Raw genomic sequence first — 17,668 nt, forward strand, 5'->3', positions numbered from 1 at the left:
ATAAAATAAATTAGACAGTGACGCGGTTGGGCCCTGGATGGACCGGGAATGAGATCGCAACTTGATGAATTTGGGCCGTAACCGGAAGGGCTCAGGTAAACCGGGTTGTCCCGGCCCGGCCTCTTGACATGCTGAAATCTTCTTCGCTTTTCTCCGCTATCGTCGCCTCTGGGATAAGAGAGCTTTAGCCCTAGCAGAGTCGAGAAGTTGGATCTCCCCTTGGCGTTTCCCCCCTTCCGAAACCTCGACGAGGAAGAAGAGCTAAACCCTCGATTTCCCTTGAATGCGAGAACTCCGCGGCTCGCTGCTCTCAGTTCGGATTTCACTATGGGCGCGAGCAGGAAGCTGCAGGGCGAGATCGATCGAGTCCTGAAGAAGGTGCAGGAAGGCGTCGACGTCTTCGATAGCATTTGGAACAAGGTAACCGAGCCTCCATGTCGGTTTCGTTGTTGGTCGCGGCTTTCTCTCTCGTTTTGTTTTCTGGTTGCTGGTAACGGGATGTTATTGTAGGTTTACGACACGGAGAATCTGAACCAGAAGGAGAAGTTCGAGGCGGACTTGAAGAAGGAAATCAAGAAGCTGCAGCGGTATCGTGATCAAATCAAGACATGGATTCAGTCGAGCGAGATAAAAGATAAAAAGGTTAGTTTTTTAACGGATTAAGTGCAGCTGCCTTGTGCTTATTAGGCTCTTCGTTTTTGCTCTCTGCTCTGGAAACGCTTGTTGTACACTGGCAGAGTATCGCAGCTTGATCTGGTATGGAATTTATGCATACTGGAAAGTCCTAAGAATCAGTTTCCTTGAAAAATATTTAAAAAGAGTATTCAGACAAAGGAAACAATCTGTTGTCGTTTCATGCATCATCACGTAGCTCCTTGGGGGGAAAAGATTTTTTTGCCCACTAGACTGTTATTGAGATTGAATATCATAGGTTAAATATCAATTATAATCTTATAGGTGAAATATCAAATAAGTTGTTTATTTAGAATTTGGATTTTGAACTCACCAGTTATGTTTGTAGATCTGTCGAATTGTTACTTCAATTTACAACCGTGTTATAAGCAGATTATATTTTTGATTGCACTTCTTCCTTGTATGAACTACATATTTTTTATTCCTGTTTGTTAACACATGATTCCTTGTTTTGATGATGTGAGCAGTGTAAGTCAAGTGGTCTTGTTCTTTAAAACATAGGGTGTCATGGTTCTGTCATTGATTATCAATTTTGTGACATACCTTGACATAGGTTAGTGCCTCTTATGAGCAGGCTCTCATGGATGCCCGCAAGCTCATTGAACGAGAAATGGAAAGATTTAAGGTTTGTGAAAAAGAGACAAAGACAAAAGCATTTTCCAAGGAAGGTTTGGGTCAGCAACCCAAGACAGTAAGTTGGATATTTGCAAATTTTCCTTACTAATATCTGACTTTGATGTACAATACTGCACTTTATTCAGTTTCAAATTAAATTGTATGTTCTATTAGATGCTTGACATCACTCTCGAGACGGGCTTATTCATTCCTTTTTATTAATTTAGGTCAGCTACACATAGTTCTCAGAGGGAAATGACATATTTTTCTCAAGAGGACTGACAATCATGAGAACATTTGGTGGACTACCTAAATATAAACTAGAGGGCTAACCTATGGAAATTGATATGCATGTGTAAAATTTATATACTTTCACCTCTTTAGACCCCATAATGCTTCATCAAAATGTAGAAATATTTTACATGCATATCTATAGAATGCTGAATTTCTCATTGCACTTCCTATGAGATGACTTGTATTTTCCTCTTTGTTTCTTCTTATTCCACATAGGAAATCTTATTTGAGAAGATCTGTTTGACTACTTTAGACATATATGTCTTAAATATTGCCGAGATTGGTTCCAAGTATGGTTGAAAATAGTGGATTTTGTTAGACCCTAGCAACTAGCACCATTGCCAGACATAAGGCTAGGTAGTCATCTAGAGATTTCAGTGTTGCAAATGAGTTTACCTATATGGAGCTCAATGATGGGATAAGATTCATGTAGTTCAAATGGGTCTTTTTTGTATTCTTCCTTGCCTTTTTAATTTCTTCAACTCCATTTTGAGTGATTTGGAACATGGCTCATCTGAAAATTACTTTGTTCAATGGATAGGATCCAAAAGAGAAGGCGAAATCAGAAACAAGGGACTGGCTAAACAATGTGGTACTTGAGCATTCTACTACTGCAATTTTGTTGCTTCATTTCTTTTATACTGTCATATGTCATGTTTTCCAATTTTTTGTAACTTTTCTTAATGTCTGTCCACTTCATGAATGTTTTGGATGAAGGCTATATCATCTATCTTGTTTAAATCTGATCAACTTTATCATGTGACTGAGGATTATTCTTAGGTTGCAGATTTGGAGAGTCAAATTGACAATTTCGAAGCTGAAGTTGAAGGGCTTTCTGTCAAGAAAGGGAAAACAAGGCCACCTCGCTTGGTAGTTAATATAACATGCTATCACACAGAATTACTCCTAGCAAATACAGTATATTTGATTCATTGATCTTGTTTCAGACACATCTGGAGGCATCCATCACCAGGCACAAAGCTCACATAATGAAGTTGGAGTTGATTTTGAGATTGTTGGATAATGATGAGTTAAGTCCTGATCAGGTTAATGATGTAAAAGACTTTCTTGAAGATTATGTTGAACGTAATCAGGTATAATTTTCTTTGCTACTGGTTTCTCTTTTCTATTTCTTCTCCTACTGTCTACATAACCAGTACTTCTAAATGGTTTTGATGGTGTCCATTTTCAATTATTTGTGAAGGAGGATTTTGATGAATTTAGTGACGTTGATGAACTTTACATCTCTCTACCACTTGATAAGGTAGAAGCACTGGAAGATCTTGTTTCACTTGGTCCTTCCAGTCTTACTAAGGTAACTTGTCATTTCTCATGTTTCTTTTGTTTGATATGATCTTGATTTTTGAGGGGAATACTATGATCACTTGAATATTACTTGATCATTTTCACTTTAAATGTCTTGCAGCATTAAGCTCTAATTTGGATGTTAATTAACATACAAATTCTGTGCATGTTTCTTGCACTTCCATTTTCTGTTTCAATTTTTTTTAGTACATTTTATCAATTTCTATTTCGTTTTCTGATTTTTTATGAGAACGAACCATTCTCAGAAGAGAGGGGAGGTAATTTATTTCAACATTGAGCTTCTGTTTTAAATAAAAATGCCTATTGGAAAAATAGTTTTTGCCCATCATTGTTGGAAAAAAGAATTAAGGCAGTCAATGCCCTTCTTAATCCCACATAAAAAGAACTGAAGTTTGTTTTAGGCTTTGATGGTCAACATAGAGTAATGTGAAAAATCTAATGAGTGAATCTTATCCTATTAGGTAAATCAAGGGATAAGATCCATATAGATGACCCAAATGGTTAGGTTTCATGCATTGTTTAAGTTGTTGTACTATCAAAAAGATCTTTTTTTAGAGATGGTGCTTCACCTGCACTTTAACCTTGTGTATTTGGTGTAATTTCTTGATGTTTATTTTGTATCTTTGATTTTCTGTCATGAATGTTCACACATTCTGAGTGTATATATCTGCGTTGCAAGGGCACCGGGAGAGAAGAAGTCTCATGAATTGGTTATGTCTGAAGTGTCACTTACAGATGCTCTACTTTATTTTCTTTATTGCAAAAAATAGTCCTACAAGTTACCCGCCCCCCTAAAGTTGTGAACTCATGTTTTTTCTTTATTAATTTATTGACAGATTTCTTTGTCATCGAGTGAGTCACTACTCACATCTCAAGACCAAGGTGAAGATGCAGTTTTTCAGGAAAGTAATTCTGATGTTGTTGCACCGAAAACTCCACCTTCAAAAGGAGGAGCTACTGGGTCTTCGGCACCAACAGTTCATCCAATTATTAGTTCTGGGGTATCTGCTGTTCCTACTGCAGCTGTGAGTGCTAGTGTTCCTGTACGTCCATTGATTTCTGGACCAACAGCTACAGCTATACTTTCTGGACCACTAAGTGCAAAAAGTGAGAACTCTGCTGTTGTATCTTTACCTTTTCTCACATCCAACACAGCGAAGGAGGAAGATATGACCTTCCCTGGGCGTAAACCTTCACCAGCCATCCCAGAAATTGTAGGGAAAGGTATTAGTAGAGGGATCTCAAATCCTGCATCAATCGGTACTAATATGACTTTCAGTTCTGCCAGTGCAATATCTGGAAATGTTACTCTGGGTTCTGTTCCGGCTTTGTCTGATATATCGAAGCGCAACTCTTTAAATGTCGACGAGAGAATTGGAAGTAGTGGACTTGCACAGCCATTGGTTTCTCCTATAAATAACAGAATCCTATTGCAATCATTGCCAAAAACAAATGATGGAGCTAGTTCAAATGATTCTAATAATGTTGGAGAGGCACCTATTTCAGGAGGAAGAGTCTTTTCACCTTCCATAGTCCCTGGGGTTCAGTGGAGACCTCAAGGTGCAGCTTTTCAGAATGCAAATGAAACTGTAAGTTGATTGATCTGACATTGTGTATTATTAGGCTAAACATGTGATGCTTCCTATCCTATACTTTGGTTGTCCTTTGTTGATTCATACTGATTTTTCCATAATATGCATACATATAATGATTTCTTCTTGAATTAAAATGCAATTGTTCATATTATTGTTTTTTTTACAGATATCGTCATTCAGGGTTTACAAGTTCTTTAGGTTGATTGTGTATGGATTTTGTGGCATTCGTATATCCCCTCACTACTGTTTGATTTATTTTGATAAAAGTACCCATTCCAGTATATGAAGGTGCTTATTTTCCCATTGAGTCTGTCACTTTGGAAAGCCTCTTGTAACCTTTATTTTTGCTGCCAGAGTGCCTTCTACTTCTAACAGGCCACATAACACTCCCAGATTCCCAGTGTAGAATTTGGCTCTACTATAAATGTCTAATTACACTTGCTTTTGAATCAGAATTTCCTGCTCGCGTTTTCATGAATATCATCTCCATGATATTTCTCTCATCTCAAATTGAGCGGGTTGATCACCAAACTATTAAGCATTGATATCATAGTAGCTTTTATTCTTAATTTTTTTTTTTTTATCAATATTGTTCAAGTTTGTAGGAGTCTTATGGAATAATCTCTGTTATCTAGAGAACATTAGTTGGATTAATCTTGAACTCCCATTGCCTTTTCTTTTGTTCACATTTAGGAAATGAATACATTATTTTCTCTATTAGCTTTGGATTCATCTTGTTTTAGAAATAGAGGTTTGGTTTTGATCTTTTATTTTTTAAGGTTAATTACAGTTTATAATAATATTTACCCAATTAAAACTTTAGTGACTGAATGGAGAGTTATTAGAGGAATTGGCTGTTGAAAGTGATTTGAAAATTACTGACTGGTATATTCGATGTTCTTGACAACTAAGAAGCTTTTCTGAACTGCAAAGGTTTTGCTTAGCTAACTCTTTTGTATTTGAGTGAGCCCTATACTTTTATGTTAGAAAAGACAGGTAGATAGTCTTGATGAATCAATGATATATTGCATGTTTGGTAGATTTCTTTGATATATTTTTTTTTCACCAGTTAGTCTTAGCAAGCTTGAAATTCTATATCAATTTCTTTTTTTATTCTTCTAGACTTGGGACCTAGCCATATTTTACTCATTTGATAGTGTTTGTGGCCCAATGTTTGTCAGCATTTTCCTTGATTTTTCATTTCATCTCATTTTTGTTGTTATTCAAAGTTAGCTGTGTAAGATTGGTTGATAGTTGCTTGACCAAGGTAGAGAAGCTTGTTCGTCCTTTGTTGTAATATTTTGGAACTTGATGTAACAACAGTACGTGTAGGTCATTTACATCCAAGCTTAAATATCTTGGTTGCAAATTTTTGCCTTCTGACAATGAAGTCCCAGCTTAGCAGCTTGATGAATTCTTTTGTACAGGGCCAAATTAGAGGGCGACCTGAGATTGCTCCTGACCAGCGGGAGAAATTTTTACAAAGGCTCCAACAAGTGCAACAAGGCCACAGTAACCTTCTCAATGTGACACATATCTCTGGTGCCAACCACAAACAGTTTACCACACAGCAGAATTCTCTTTTGCAACAGGTCGTTTTTCTAATTTAATAAGTTCCTACGTAGTTTCCTCCCCTACTCATAAAAGGTCTTTCAGATCCATATGTTGTAAATTTCATGATTAATTGCTAGAATTTCATGCTTTACTAACTAGAAGCAGTTCCTTCATGCATATTATCTGATGATATGACACAAATGAGTCTTAACATATGAAAACCTTAATATGCATTATTATGTATCAAAGCTTTGTTCCATTGGTTAGCATTCCTAGTCAATTACTGTTCTCTAAATTTGTGCTCCCAAACAATTAAAGTTGCAAGAGAAAAATTGATATAAGATGGAATCCAATGTTAAATTTCACTTGTGTTCCTTCTTGGATTAGAGGGCCAAGTATCATATCTTCTTCAAAATATGCAGGAGTCAGAGGTCTCAAATTTGAAGCAAAAATAGATGCAACATCATGGATGTCATGATATGCTGTGCAACATCTGTATGCAGTGGTAGTTTGCTTAAGTGATACTGAGCTGCTTATTATGGTTTTATAGGTGATTGGTCATTGAAATTTTTGAGCTTTCATAATAATTGGATGACTTAAAGCATCAATATCTGGTTGATTATTTCTTTTGTATAGAATAACTGGGGCTGCATCTGATTAGAAATTCTTTGGCTACCAAATATAAAATTCCTCACTTGTAAAACTACCACAAACCTAAGCGGCATTTCCCCAAAATTGTGGAGAATGATTTTTTGGCTATTTTTCAATATCATTCCTTTAATAACTTCATTAATAACCGGTGACAACATTATTGCTGCAGTTTAGTCCTCAAAACACTTCTGTTTCACCTCATGTTGGCCTTGTGCTTGGAGGTCAAGGATCGGCTCTTGGTTCTGTTGGTTCAGTTTCAACACAACCACAACCAACTATTCTTCAACAATCCTCCCAACACCCTGCAGTATCAAGTGGAACGAAAGATGAAGGTAATGTTTTTCTTAAATTATACTCCTGAACTTTCTTATAATGTGGTTTTCTTTGTTATAAAGAAGATGCTGCACATGCAAATGTGGAAGACCAACAACAACTGCAGCATAATATGGCAGAGGATCTGATCGCGGACCCTATCTCAAGTCCCAGTCTCAACAAGATCATAGGTGATGATGATCTGAAAACATCATTCACAGTAAGTCCCCAAGTCACAAGCTGATCTAATAAATGAATTTGTTAGCAAGTGCCTACCTCTTACAAATTTTTTTTGTTAAATTAAAAAAAACATTTAAATGCCTAAATATTTTAAAAATGTGTCATGCTCGTGGCTTGGCCACATAATGAACCAAGATTTAACTAAGTATTGTTATCAATGATCCAACACCATGTAATAATGTTCCGATTATTATATATGCACATCCACAAACAAGCCAGTAATATATATTTTCTCAAAATAGTTTCCTTTAGATAGTTGGTGGGTTTCATCAATAAGGATTCTTGTGAACTGTTTCATAAGAGTGTTTATTTAGTTAACCTGTGCTTGCAACAAGATATAGCAAAAGTAATTAGGAAAAGTCGATCAATTGGGACCTAATTCCGTGATATGTTTTTGGTTGCCTGCAGGGCACAGGTTCTGCTTCGGCAGCAGAAGGAAGTCAGTTGTCTAGAGATAATGAAATGTCACCAGGCCAGCCATTACAACCCAGTCAATCCGCAGCTGGCCTTGGTGTTATTGGTAGAAGAAGTGCATTAGATCTTGGTGCAATTGGTGACAACATCAGTAGCTTAGCTGGGAATTCTGGTGTAATGCACGATCAGATGTATAATCTGCAGATGCTTGAAGCTGCATATTATAAACTTCCACAGCCTAGGGACTCAGAACGCCCAAAAACTTATGTTCCGGTGAGGAATCTTTTTTACCATTTCTTATTTTAAAGATCGATCTAGGTATTTTCATCTTCGTGACTTCATCTAATATTTATTTATTTCTAGAGGCATCCTGCAATTACACCTGCAAGCTATCCACAAACTCAAGCACCCATAATTGATAATCCTGCCTTTTGGGAACGATTAGGTCTTGATCCGATGGGTACTGATGCCTTGTTTTTTGCATTTTACTATCAACAGGTATGGAATAGTTTCTTGTCTGAACTGCCATTTTTTTCGTGCAAAAAATTGTCAATTTAGCAGCTCTTATCTTGCATATTATATTGTGTAGAACACTCCTCAGCAATACTTAGCTGCTCGAGAATTGAAGAGGCAGTCATGGAGATTTCATAAGAAATTTAATACATGGTTTCAACGTCACGAGGAGCCAAAAGTAACTAATGATAACTTTGAGCGAGGAAACTATGTCTACTTTGATTTTCATATCGCCAACGATGGTTCTCAGCATGGATGGTATGCTGGGCTCCCTATGTTCTATTTGAGTTTATATTGTATTATGGTTATAATTTTTATACTTGCAGGGTGTTATGATGTTATGATTGTTTCTCTTTTAGGATAGGGAGATTATTGTATAGTTATTTTGCGTAAGGAGTAATTGGGGTTTTAGATTATTGTTTATGGTGTTTCTTCCTTGCTTTTCATCGTCCTCTGCTTAGATATCTTGTTTGCGATCATTATGGAACCTCAATTCTGATTTACTGTGGACACTACTAGGAATTATATTAGTTTCCTTTCAAAACCCCACTGAAATCAACTAGTGAATCAGCAATTTGAAGATATTTTTTTTCTACATAGCATCATTCTGTGCTTTCGTTAATCGTTACCCTCTTCATTGTTAGGTTGTTGCTTGCTAACCATGGCTGGAACGTTGCCTTGCAGGTGTCAGCGGATTAAAACTGATTTCACCTTCGAATACGATTTTCTTGAGGATGAACTTGCAGTATGAACATTCTGAATGATAAAAGAATCTGAAAGGAAAATCAAGGTCTGTATGTTGATGTATTTTGCCTTTGCTTTGTTGATTATGGAAAGAAAACGATTGTAAAATAATCATCTCTGCCAACTTAGTTTGAATTTATCGAAGCCAAATTATTCCAACACTTCAAATTTCATTCCACTTGCTGATGATTCGTCGAAACTCTCGAGCAAAAGCTTAAGCTTAGGTTGAAAATGACATTTTCCATGGAGTGATTTAATTGAACTTTTAAATCATGCGTGAGGTCGTCAACGCTTTTATGTTTTCTATATTAAGATTGAATTTTGGATTTTTTTTTTTTATATGTTGCATGTATTATCTCATAATCCATTGTTTTGCTAATATAGTTTTACATAGTTCAGAATTTCTCCAAGTTGAAATTGAAATTAAATATAAATCGACAATTTATTAGGGTTGCATAACAAAATCAAATAGAAAAAAAAAATACTTTTATAAGTTTGGGGAATATCATATAATTGGCATTTGCATTTGTAATTTTACACGGAAATAATTTGATAAATTGAAAGAAACAAAGGCAGACACGACATTAAAATTATAGATGTAATAGATATATTTTAAATGGAGGGATAAATAATTGCAACAATGATAATACTTTACTAGTTTAATTGATATATGTCGAAATGAAATAGGATAACTTCGAGGTAAAACTTCATTGCATAAAAAATCTAATAATTTTGGAAAAATTTACGTGAAGATTTTATTTGAGTGTCATCTTGCTAACACCACTTCTATTCTTGATTAACTTTATTCGTAGAACTCACGTGGATCGAGGTTTATATTATCAGTTAAAGTAGTAATATACTGGGCCATAATTATGACTCAGTTTAAATTTACTGAGCCTGGGCTATAAACGATTTAAGCCGAGTCACACCTTAAAGATAATCGAGTCCAGCCGAATTAGGTTTAAAATCAATCAAAATTTTAAAATAATTATTTAAGTTTGGTTTGATTTATTTATTTATTTTTATAAACTTGAGCTTGGTTCGTTTAGATGTTATCGAACTCTCAATTTAAGTTTGATTTGTTTAGATGTTATCGAACTCTCAATTCAAGATTGTTTGAAACTTTTAATTATTTAATTGGTTATTGAGCTTGATAATTGAAACTTATTTATTTTATTTTATTTTATTATTTGTTCCTGTTGGGAATCTGAGAAGACGGACCTAGAATGTTGACTGCATCTCCATGACCCGGATAGTGAGCTGTCTTCTGGGTTGACCAAGTCATTGGAGGACCTCCGGTCAACGCTATCTGCAGCCAGCGACCGGGTTGTCTCGGTCTCTGGTACCCCGATGCTCGAGGCGGGTCCCGCGAATATATAAGCAATCGAATAATAGCATAACAATAAAATAAATGTAGGACGAGTACGATGACGTACCCTGGCCCTGGGGGGCGCCCTCGGATGGATCGGTGAGCTGGTCGCACTGTTGATCGAGTCGTCACGACCCTGAAGGGTAGATGCATGCGTCAGTTGAGGAGCTGGATCTGCCCGCCTGGAGCTGAGCGTGACCGGGATCCGACAAACAACAGGTCGATTGAGAGATAATAGTGGCACGTCGATCGAGAGATGATGTCGGCAGGCAGACTGGGATATAATATCGCCGCACAGGCTGAACACACTACAACGACGTGTAGGCCGAAATACAACGGTGGCTCGTAGGCCAGCATTGTACCAAAAGCGCTCGTCGGCATGGATCGGAGAATGACCATAGTTGTGAAATCAGTGATGGTCGTGGATCGGCCAATGGATGCCACTGGATGCGATAGCGTCCGACTCAGGACGAAAGCGGCGAGAGGGGCTCAGATCTGTCCGACGCGCGTGAGGAACGGAAGGGGGCTGCAGACCTCGGATTTAGCCGGCGTCGGAGGCGACAAAAGGGGGCGTCGGTGCCGGAGACAGCGAAGGGGGCGTCGGCCTCGGAGAAGAGGGGAGGTGGCGGCTGGAGGTTGCTGCCGGCAAGAGAAAAAAGGGGGAGCATGAGTGGCAGCTGCGGGTGCGCTACGGAGAAGGCAACGCGGACGTATGAAACGACACTGGCGTGCCTGAGACCATGTCGTGAGGACAAGGGACTGCTGACGTTGGACTTGGCCGGCGTCGGAGGTAACGAAAATGGATCTTCCTCCTGGCGGCGGAAACAACCCAAACCATCCCCTTCCTCCTGGTGGCGGCGCTGGAGAGAAGAGGCCAGAGGAAAGGAAGTAGAAGAGAGGAGCAATCGACGTCGGCGCCGGCGAGGAGGGAGGAAGAAGGTCCTCTTGGCAACGGACCAAAAACGCGAACCAGACCCCCTTGTTTCATGAACAGTGCTCCCCTTAAAAATAAAAACCCTTATCATGTGAAAAGACCTCCTTGCCCTTGCCTCCCTCTTCCTTTAATCCCTGCAGGGACACTAAGATAGATCTGCATCACAAGCCTCCCCTTCAAGTCTAGTCGAAGGAGGTGCGAGTCCGACTGACTAGACAGTCCATCGCAAAGGCTGACTCACTCTTGCTATCAAAGTCAAATCATTGAACTCCCCGTACAATGGCACGCGAGCGACCACTATCGTACTGGTGTCGCACTAGAGATGGTGGTGCTACCGAGCGAATGACGAAGCAATGAATGAGGCAAGTGTTGATAGAACGATGCACGCTTGGCCGAGTGGCGAGAAAAACATGTGTCGATTGAGCAACGAAAAATAGTGCTGAGCGAATGCCAAGAAATCGATCAAATGCCGATCGAGACCGAGTGATATCGAGTAAACACTCGGGGCGTTGCTGAGTAAAGTGATCAGGCGCGATCGAGCAAACGGTCAAGTGATATTGACCAAGTGGCTATGAAGATGTTGAGCGAACTACGAGAAATAATACCAAACCGACAAACGAACTGATGCCGAACAGGAGGCAAAACGCCAAGTGAGCGATGAGTAAAATGATAGTAGACCGAGCGACATGCGGGATGCTGAGTGGACCGAGTGAACGAGCGGGTGATGTCAGGCGGGCGACCGAGAAAGTGTCGGCCAATCGATCGTAAAATGTTGACCAAACCATCTAGAGAATGTCGAGCGTTCGACCAAGTATCTCAAGTGTGTGGCCGAACGGATAATTGAGCAATATCGGTCGGAAGACTACCAAAGTACTGCACAAGCGGCCCAGAGAATGTCGACCAGACGGTCGTAAAATGTTGGCCCGACAATCGAGTAGTACAGAGTGGGACGATACCAAGTGTGCGACGGCGAAGATGCCGACCGGACGGTCGAAAGGATGTCGATCGGGTGGATAGATGCTGAGTTCGCAATCGTAAAGATACTGACCAGGCGATCGGATGAATGGAAATCGAGTGGATAGACGCCGGGCGGATGATGTCGAGCGCGCGACCACGAAGATGCTGACCGGGCGATCGGATGGATGGAAATCGAGCCCCGAAAAATGTCGGCCGGATGACTGTAAAATATGATCGGGCGATCTCGAAATGTTGACATGGTTACCGTAAAATGCCGACCTGAAGACCACTAGGATGTTGAGTGAAGCAAGCACGTGGCTAAGTGGACGATCGGGCAAAGGATCAGGCGGCTACCAACGTGTCTACCGGGCGACGAAAATAGTGTCAAGCGGCTGTCAGACAAGCTCTCGGCCGAACACCAAGTGAGTGCATAGGCGAATACGGAGCGAGCGATGAAGTAGCGTCGGGCAAGAGTGGAGCCCTAAAACTGAGTGGGAGCATTGCTCGTGAAATATAATGCGCACGGAAATGACAGTCGTGAGCTGAGCGAACTCAGAGCCCATGAGATATTTTGGCCCGAGACGAATGGAGGTATTCTCGTTCGCGACCATTGAAGATAGCCCGATCCCGAACGGTGAGATGGATATTCTAATATGTTGACCTGTGCCCAGTGAAAATCGCTCAACCCTGAACAGGAGATATAAGAGAACTCGACCAGTGAAGACTGCTCGACTCCGAACGGGGGAGATAGAACATCTGGCATGCTGGTCCGTGACCAGTGAAGGACTCGACCCCGAACGGGGGAGATGAAATATCCGCTAAGCTGGTCCGAGACCAATGACAACCACTCGACCCCGAACGGGGGAGATAAGATATCCGATAAGCTGGTCCGCGGCCAGTGACGACCAGTCGACCCCGAACGGGGGAGCTAAGATATCCGATAAGTTGGACAGCGACCAGTGATGACCACTCGACCCCGAACGGGAGAGATAAGATATCTGATAAGTTGGTCTGCGACCAGTGACGACTCAACCCTGAACGAGGGAGCTAAGATATCCGATAAACTGGTCCGCGACCAGTGACGACTACTCGATCCCGAACGGGGGAGATAAGATATCTAATAAGCTGGTTCGCGACCAGTGACGACCACTCGACCTCGAACGGGGGAGCTAAGATATCCAATAAGCTGGTCCGCGACCAGTGATGACCACTCGACCCCGAACGAGGGAGATAGATACTCTGATAAGCTGGTCCGAGACTAGTAAAGACCACTCGACCCCGAGCGGGGGAGATTGATGCTCTGATAAGCTGGTCGGTGAAGACATGGGTTTAAGGTCGCCACTCAACCGCTGGTGGAGACCTGGGCTTAATGTCGCCGCTCGACGACCGGTGGAGACCTGGGTTTAACGTTGTCGCTCGACGGTTTGCTGAAGACTCAGATTTAAGGTTGTCGCTCGACAGTCGGTGGAGACCTAGGTTTAACGTCGCCACTTGACCGCCAGTGGAGACCTGGGTTTAACGTTGGCACGAGAGTCTTTGCAAATATAATCCCGGTCGATCGGCGCGGGAGTCTTCGCAAATATAATCCCGGCTGATCGGCGCGGGAGTCTTCGTAAATATAATCCTGACCGATCGGCGCGGGAGTCTTTGCAAATATAATCCCGGTTGATCATCGCGGGAGTCTTCGCAAATATAATCCCGGTTGATCAGCGCGGGAGTCTTCGCAAATATAATCCCGATCGATTGGTGCAGGAGTCTTCGCAAATATAATTCCGGCCGATTGGCGCGGGAGTCTTCGACAATGAGCCTGTGACTCTAGTATGATAGAAACCCGACCGATCGGCACGGGAGTCCTTGCTTGGAAAACTATGATAGATTCTATTGTTGGTGCGGTTAACACTAACAGTGTAACTCAGGTTTTGATGAATGACAAATCAGGTTAAGTTAGGTTTGTCGTTATCTAAACACTCTGAACGAGTGTGCAGGCTAAGTCCAAACAGGTCGACGGGCTGACCGGATGTCTGGCACGAAGTCCAAGCGAGTCGACGGGCTGACCGGACGCTTGGCGAGAAGTCTAGCTAAGTCGACGGGCTGACCGGATAGCTGGCTAGAAGTCCAGACGGGTCGAAGGGCTGACCGGACGTCTGGCAGGTGAGTATAGGTAAGTCATTAGAAGGGAGTGGCTGTGAGGACGCGTTCCCGGGAAGGGAACATTAGGCGTCGATCCGGCTTAGATCCATTTCGGATATCTAAGTCGAGATCGTGACTAGATTCTGGTCTTGGAAAGACGGAATCTAAGTCATACTTTTTATATTGAACTTATAAACTGTGCTAACACTTTATTTTGCAGGATATACATTATCTATTTGCCTCAGACTAATTTTGTTTTGCAGGAAAGATGTTCCTTGGAAAAAGGTGGTTCGGGTGCTCGGAAGGGATCCGAGACCTGCCACGTCTCACCAGGGCGCCCGGAAGGGATCCGGGGCGCCCCGAGCCTCATATAAAAGGAGGGTCAGGGGTAGAGCTCAAAACAACAACTGACAAGAAGATCCTCTACTGCTTGCTCTGCTGCTCTACGCTCCTGCGACGCTAACGAAGCTCCGACAACACACGTTTTCTTTTCAAGTTATTCCATTGTCGGTATTGCTTTTATTTTCATTAGCAATTTCTGTACTTAGTTTGTAATAAATTTTGAATTGCTAGTGATTGTCCACTGAAAGCACTCAAAGAGTGCGGGCCTTGGAGTAGGAGTCGACACAGGCTCCGAACCAAGTAAAATTGGTCTGTGTTAGCATTGCTTAATTTTTCCGCTGCGTCCAACTCTCTTCGACGAATTTTTAATAATCGATATTCACCCCCTCTATCGAATCATTACGATCCAACATCTATGACCGAAAGAGAATATAATGGAAAAACTGACCTGCCAACCAATAAAGGATCTGACTCAACTTCTCGACTCCCGATACCCATGGAGTGAGGAGAATATGATATACTTGTCGAAACTCATCAAGGTCATGAATATGGTAGCATTTTCTGGTGTCGCCCATATTTACGTTCCAGATCAGGTGCGTTCCCACAGACGGCGCCAATTATGTTCCTGTCGGGAATCTGAGAAGATGGACCTGCCGGAACGACGTGTCTAGAATGTTGATCGCATCTCCATGACCCGGATAGTGAGCTGTCTTCTGGGTTGACCAAGTCATCGGAGGACCTCCGGTCAACGCTACCTGCAGCCAGCGACCGGGTTGCCCCGGTCTCTGGAACCCTAATGCTCGAGGTGAGTCCCACGAATATATACGCAATTGAATAATAGCAGAACAATAAAATAAATGTAGGATGAGTACGATGACGTACCCTGACCCCAGGGGGCGCCCTCAGATGGATCGGTGAGTTGGTCGCACTACTGATCGAGTCGTCACGACCCTGAAGGATATATGCATGTGTCAGCTGAGGAGCTGGATCTGCCCGCTTGGAGCCGAGCGTGATCGGGATTCGGTAAACAACAGGCCGATTGAGGGATAATAGTGGCATGCCGGTCGAGAGATGACATCGGCATACAGGCCGGGATATAATATCGGCGCGCAAGCCGAACACACTACAACGATGCATAGGCCGAAATACAACGGTGGTTCGCAGGCCAGCACAGTACCAAAAGCGTCGTCGGCGTGGATCGGAGAATGACCACAGCTGTGAAATCAGTGATGGTCGTGGATCGGCCAATGGATGCCACTGGATGTGATAGCGTCCGACTCAGGACTAAAGCGGCGAGAGGGGCTCAGATCTGTCCTGCGCGTGAGGAACGGAAGGGGGCTGCGGACCTCGGATCTAGCCGGCGTCGGAGGCGACAAGAGGGAGCGTCGGTGCCGGAGACAGCGAAAGGGGCGTCGGCCTCGGAGAAGAGGGGAGGTGGCTGCTGGAGGTTGCTGCCGGCGAGAGAAAAAAGGGGGAGCATGAGTGGCAGTCGCGGGTGCGCTGTGGAGAAGGCAACGCCAACGTATGAGACGACTCTGGCATGCCTGAGACTACGTCGTGAGGGTAAGGGACTGCCGGTGTCGGACTTGGCCGACGTCAGAGGCAACGAAGACGGATCTTCCTCCTGGCGGCGGGAACAACCCGAACTAGCCCTTCCTCCTGGTGGCGGTGATGGAGTGAAGAGGTCGGAGGAAAGGAAGTAGAGGAGAGGAGTGATAACCATCATTTTGTATTGATATTTTGATTCATATAAGCATATCATTTGATCTTCTCATGTGTTAATTCCACATTTATATCATATTTCATGAATTGCATTCATTTGTGGACTTAATTACAAATTATATCATATTTGAGGTATTTGATTCTAATATTTGGTTATATTCTTTGTAGGCATCAAAGGGCAAGGACTCTAGTTTGATCAACTTAGATTGAGTTCAAATCTGAGCTTAAATAAGGATATCCAGCTCTGGAACAATCTCAGCCGTTCATCCAATATCGGAGTAGATCTAAGACATCCGAGAAAAATCTGGTCCATCCAAGCCAAGGGGAAGTAGATCACAACCAGTGATCAAGATCTGAAGATTTGGATCGGATTTGGAGCAACTTCCACCGTTGGATCATTCCGAAGCAATCTCAACCGTTGACTCAGATTTCAGATCAGATTTAAGTGGGAAATGAGAAGCTACAGGGGGTTCGTCAAATTGCTATAGTACGATCTTCAAGAAATAGAGGAGTGATCGCGAGCTTGTGATCTCCTCCAATCCACTCCACCGCCGACGAGCAAGTGAGGTCAAGGGCACTTCCCTTCCTCCGGTGATCTTTCACAAGCAACCGGCGATGCCACTTCAATCATCTGATCTCAAACCACTGCCGCAACTTCATGCAAGAAAGAAGAAGCAGAGAAGGTGAAAAATCTGGTGGTTTCAGCCGATTCTTTTGTCTTCCGGCCGCGATCTTTCTTCCTTGAAGCTCCGCACCCATCTGAATGATCAGAAGTGTTTGCTTCTGCCTTTCTTCTGATCCTGTTCCATTCTAGCAGAGCCTGTCTTCTCTTTTACTTTCATGACTGAGTTCTTTCTTCGAAACACATCAGATCCAAGCTAGGGTTTCCTAGTTTGATTAGTGAGAATCTTTTGGATGCTAGTTTTCTTATCTCTATTTGAATTCCTGTTCTGTTGTAGTTTATCATGGCAGAGTTGATTCAAATTCCCTTGCTATTATTTTGGAACCTTTGATTAATACCATTGTTCTTGATTCTTGATGTCTACACATAGATTTGCTTAATTGTTGCATTAGGTTATTCTTGTTTATCATTTCTTCCAATGCAGTAGTTTAGATTAGTTAGCTTCTTTGTTTGTTAATTTCCAAGAATTGAATTTGCAAATGTAGCATAGCTTTAGGTCCTTATTTCTTTTCTCTGTTCAAAAGTTAACTCTAAAATTCTCAATCTATACAGGAAATCCCAAGCTAATAATAATTGATTCT

The 17,668-nt window shown here is 41.9% G+C and overlaps 1 protein-coding gene across 5 annotated transcripts; it reads left to right on the forward strand.

The window, feature by feature from the left end:
* Positions 1–132: 132 nt before the first annotated feature.
* Positions 133–17,263, forward strand: LOC122001520 (general negative regulator of transcription subunit 3-like). Of its 5 annotated transcripts, none has more exons than XM_042556301.1 (16): positions 133–420; positions 511–642; positions 1,247–1,384; positions 2,144–2,194; positions 2,383–2,472; positions 2,550–2,696; positions 2,807–2,917; positions 3,765–4,517; positions 5,951–6,115; positions 6,898–7,060; positions 7,124–7,260; positions 7,689–7,967; positions 8,058–8,192; positions 8,284–8,465; positions 8,892–8,997; positions 16,574–17,263. In XM_042556301.1, exons 1-15 carry the CDS (start codon positions 328–330, stop codon positions 8,956–8,958), a joined length of 2,643 nt encoding a protein of 880 aa, XP_042412235.1. In that variant the 5' UTR covers positions 133–327; the 3' UTR covers positions 8,959–8,997; positions 16,574–17,263. The 5 variants fall into 5 exon arrangements, with proteins under 5 accessions (XP_042412235.1, XP_042412237.1, XP_042412238.1 ...); XM_042556303.1 differs by having other exon boundaries at positions 7,127–7,260; positions 16,574–17,247; XM_042556304.1 differs by having other exon boundaries at positions 1,268–1,384; positions 16,574–17,237.
* Positions 17,264–17,668: the final 405 nt, after the last annotated feature.

Source organism: Zingiber officinale, chromosome 7A, assembly GCF_018446385.1.
Source record: "Zingiber officinale cultivar Zhangliang chromosome 7A, Zo_v1.1, whole genome shotgun sequence".
NCBI lineage: Eukaryota > Viridiplantae > Streptophyta > Magnoliopsida > Zingiberales > Zingiberaceae > Zingiber > Zingiber officinale.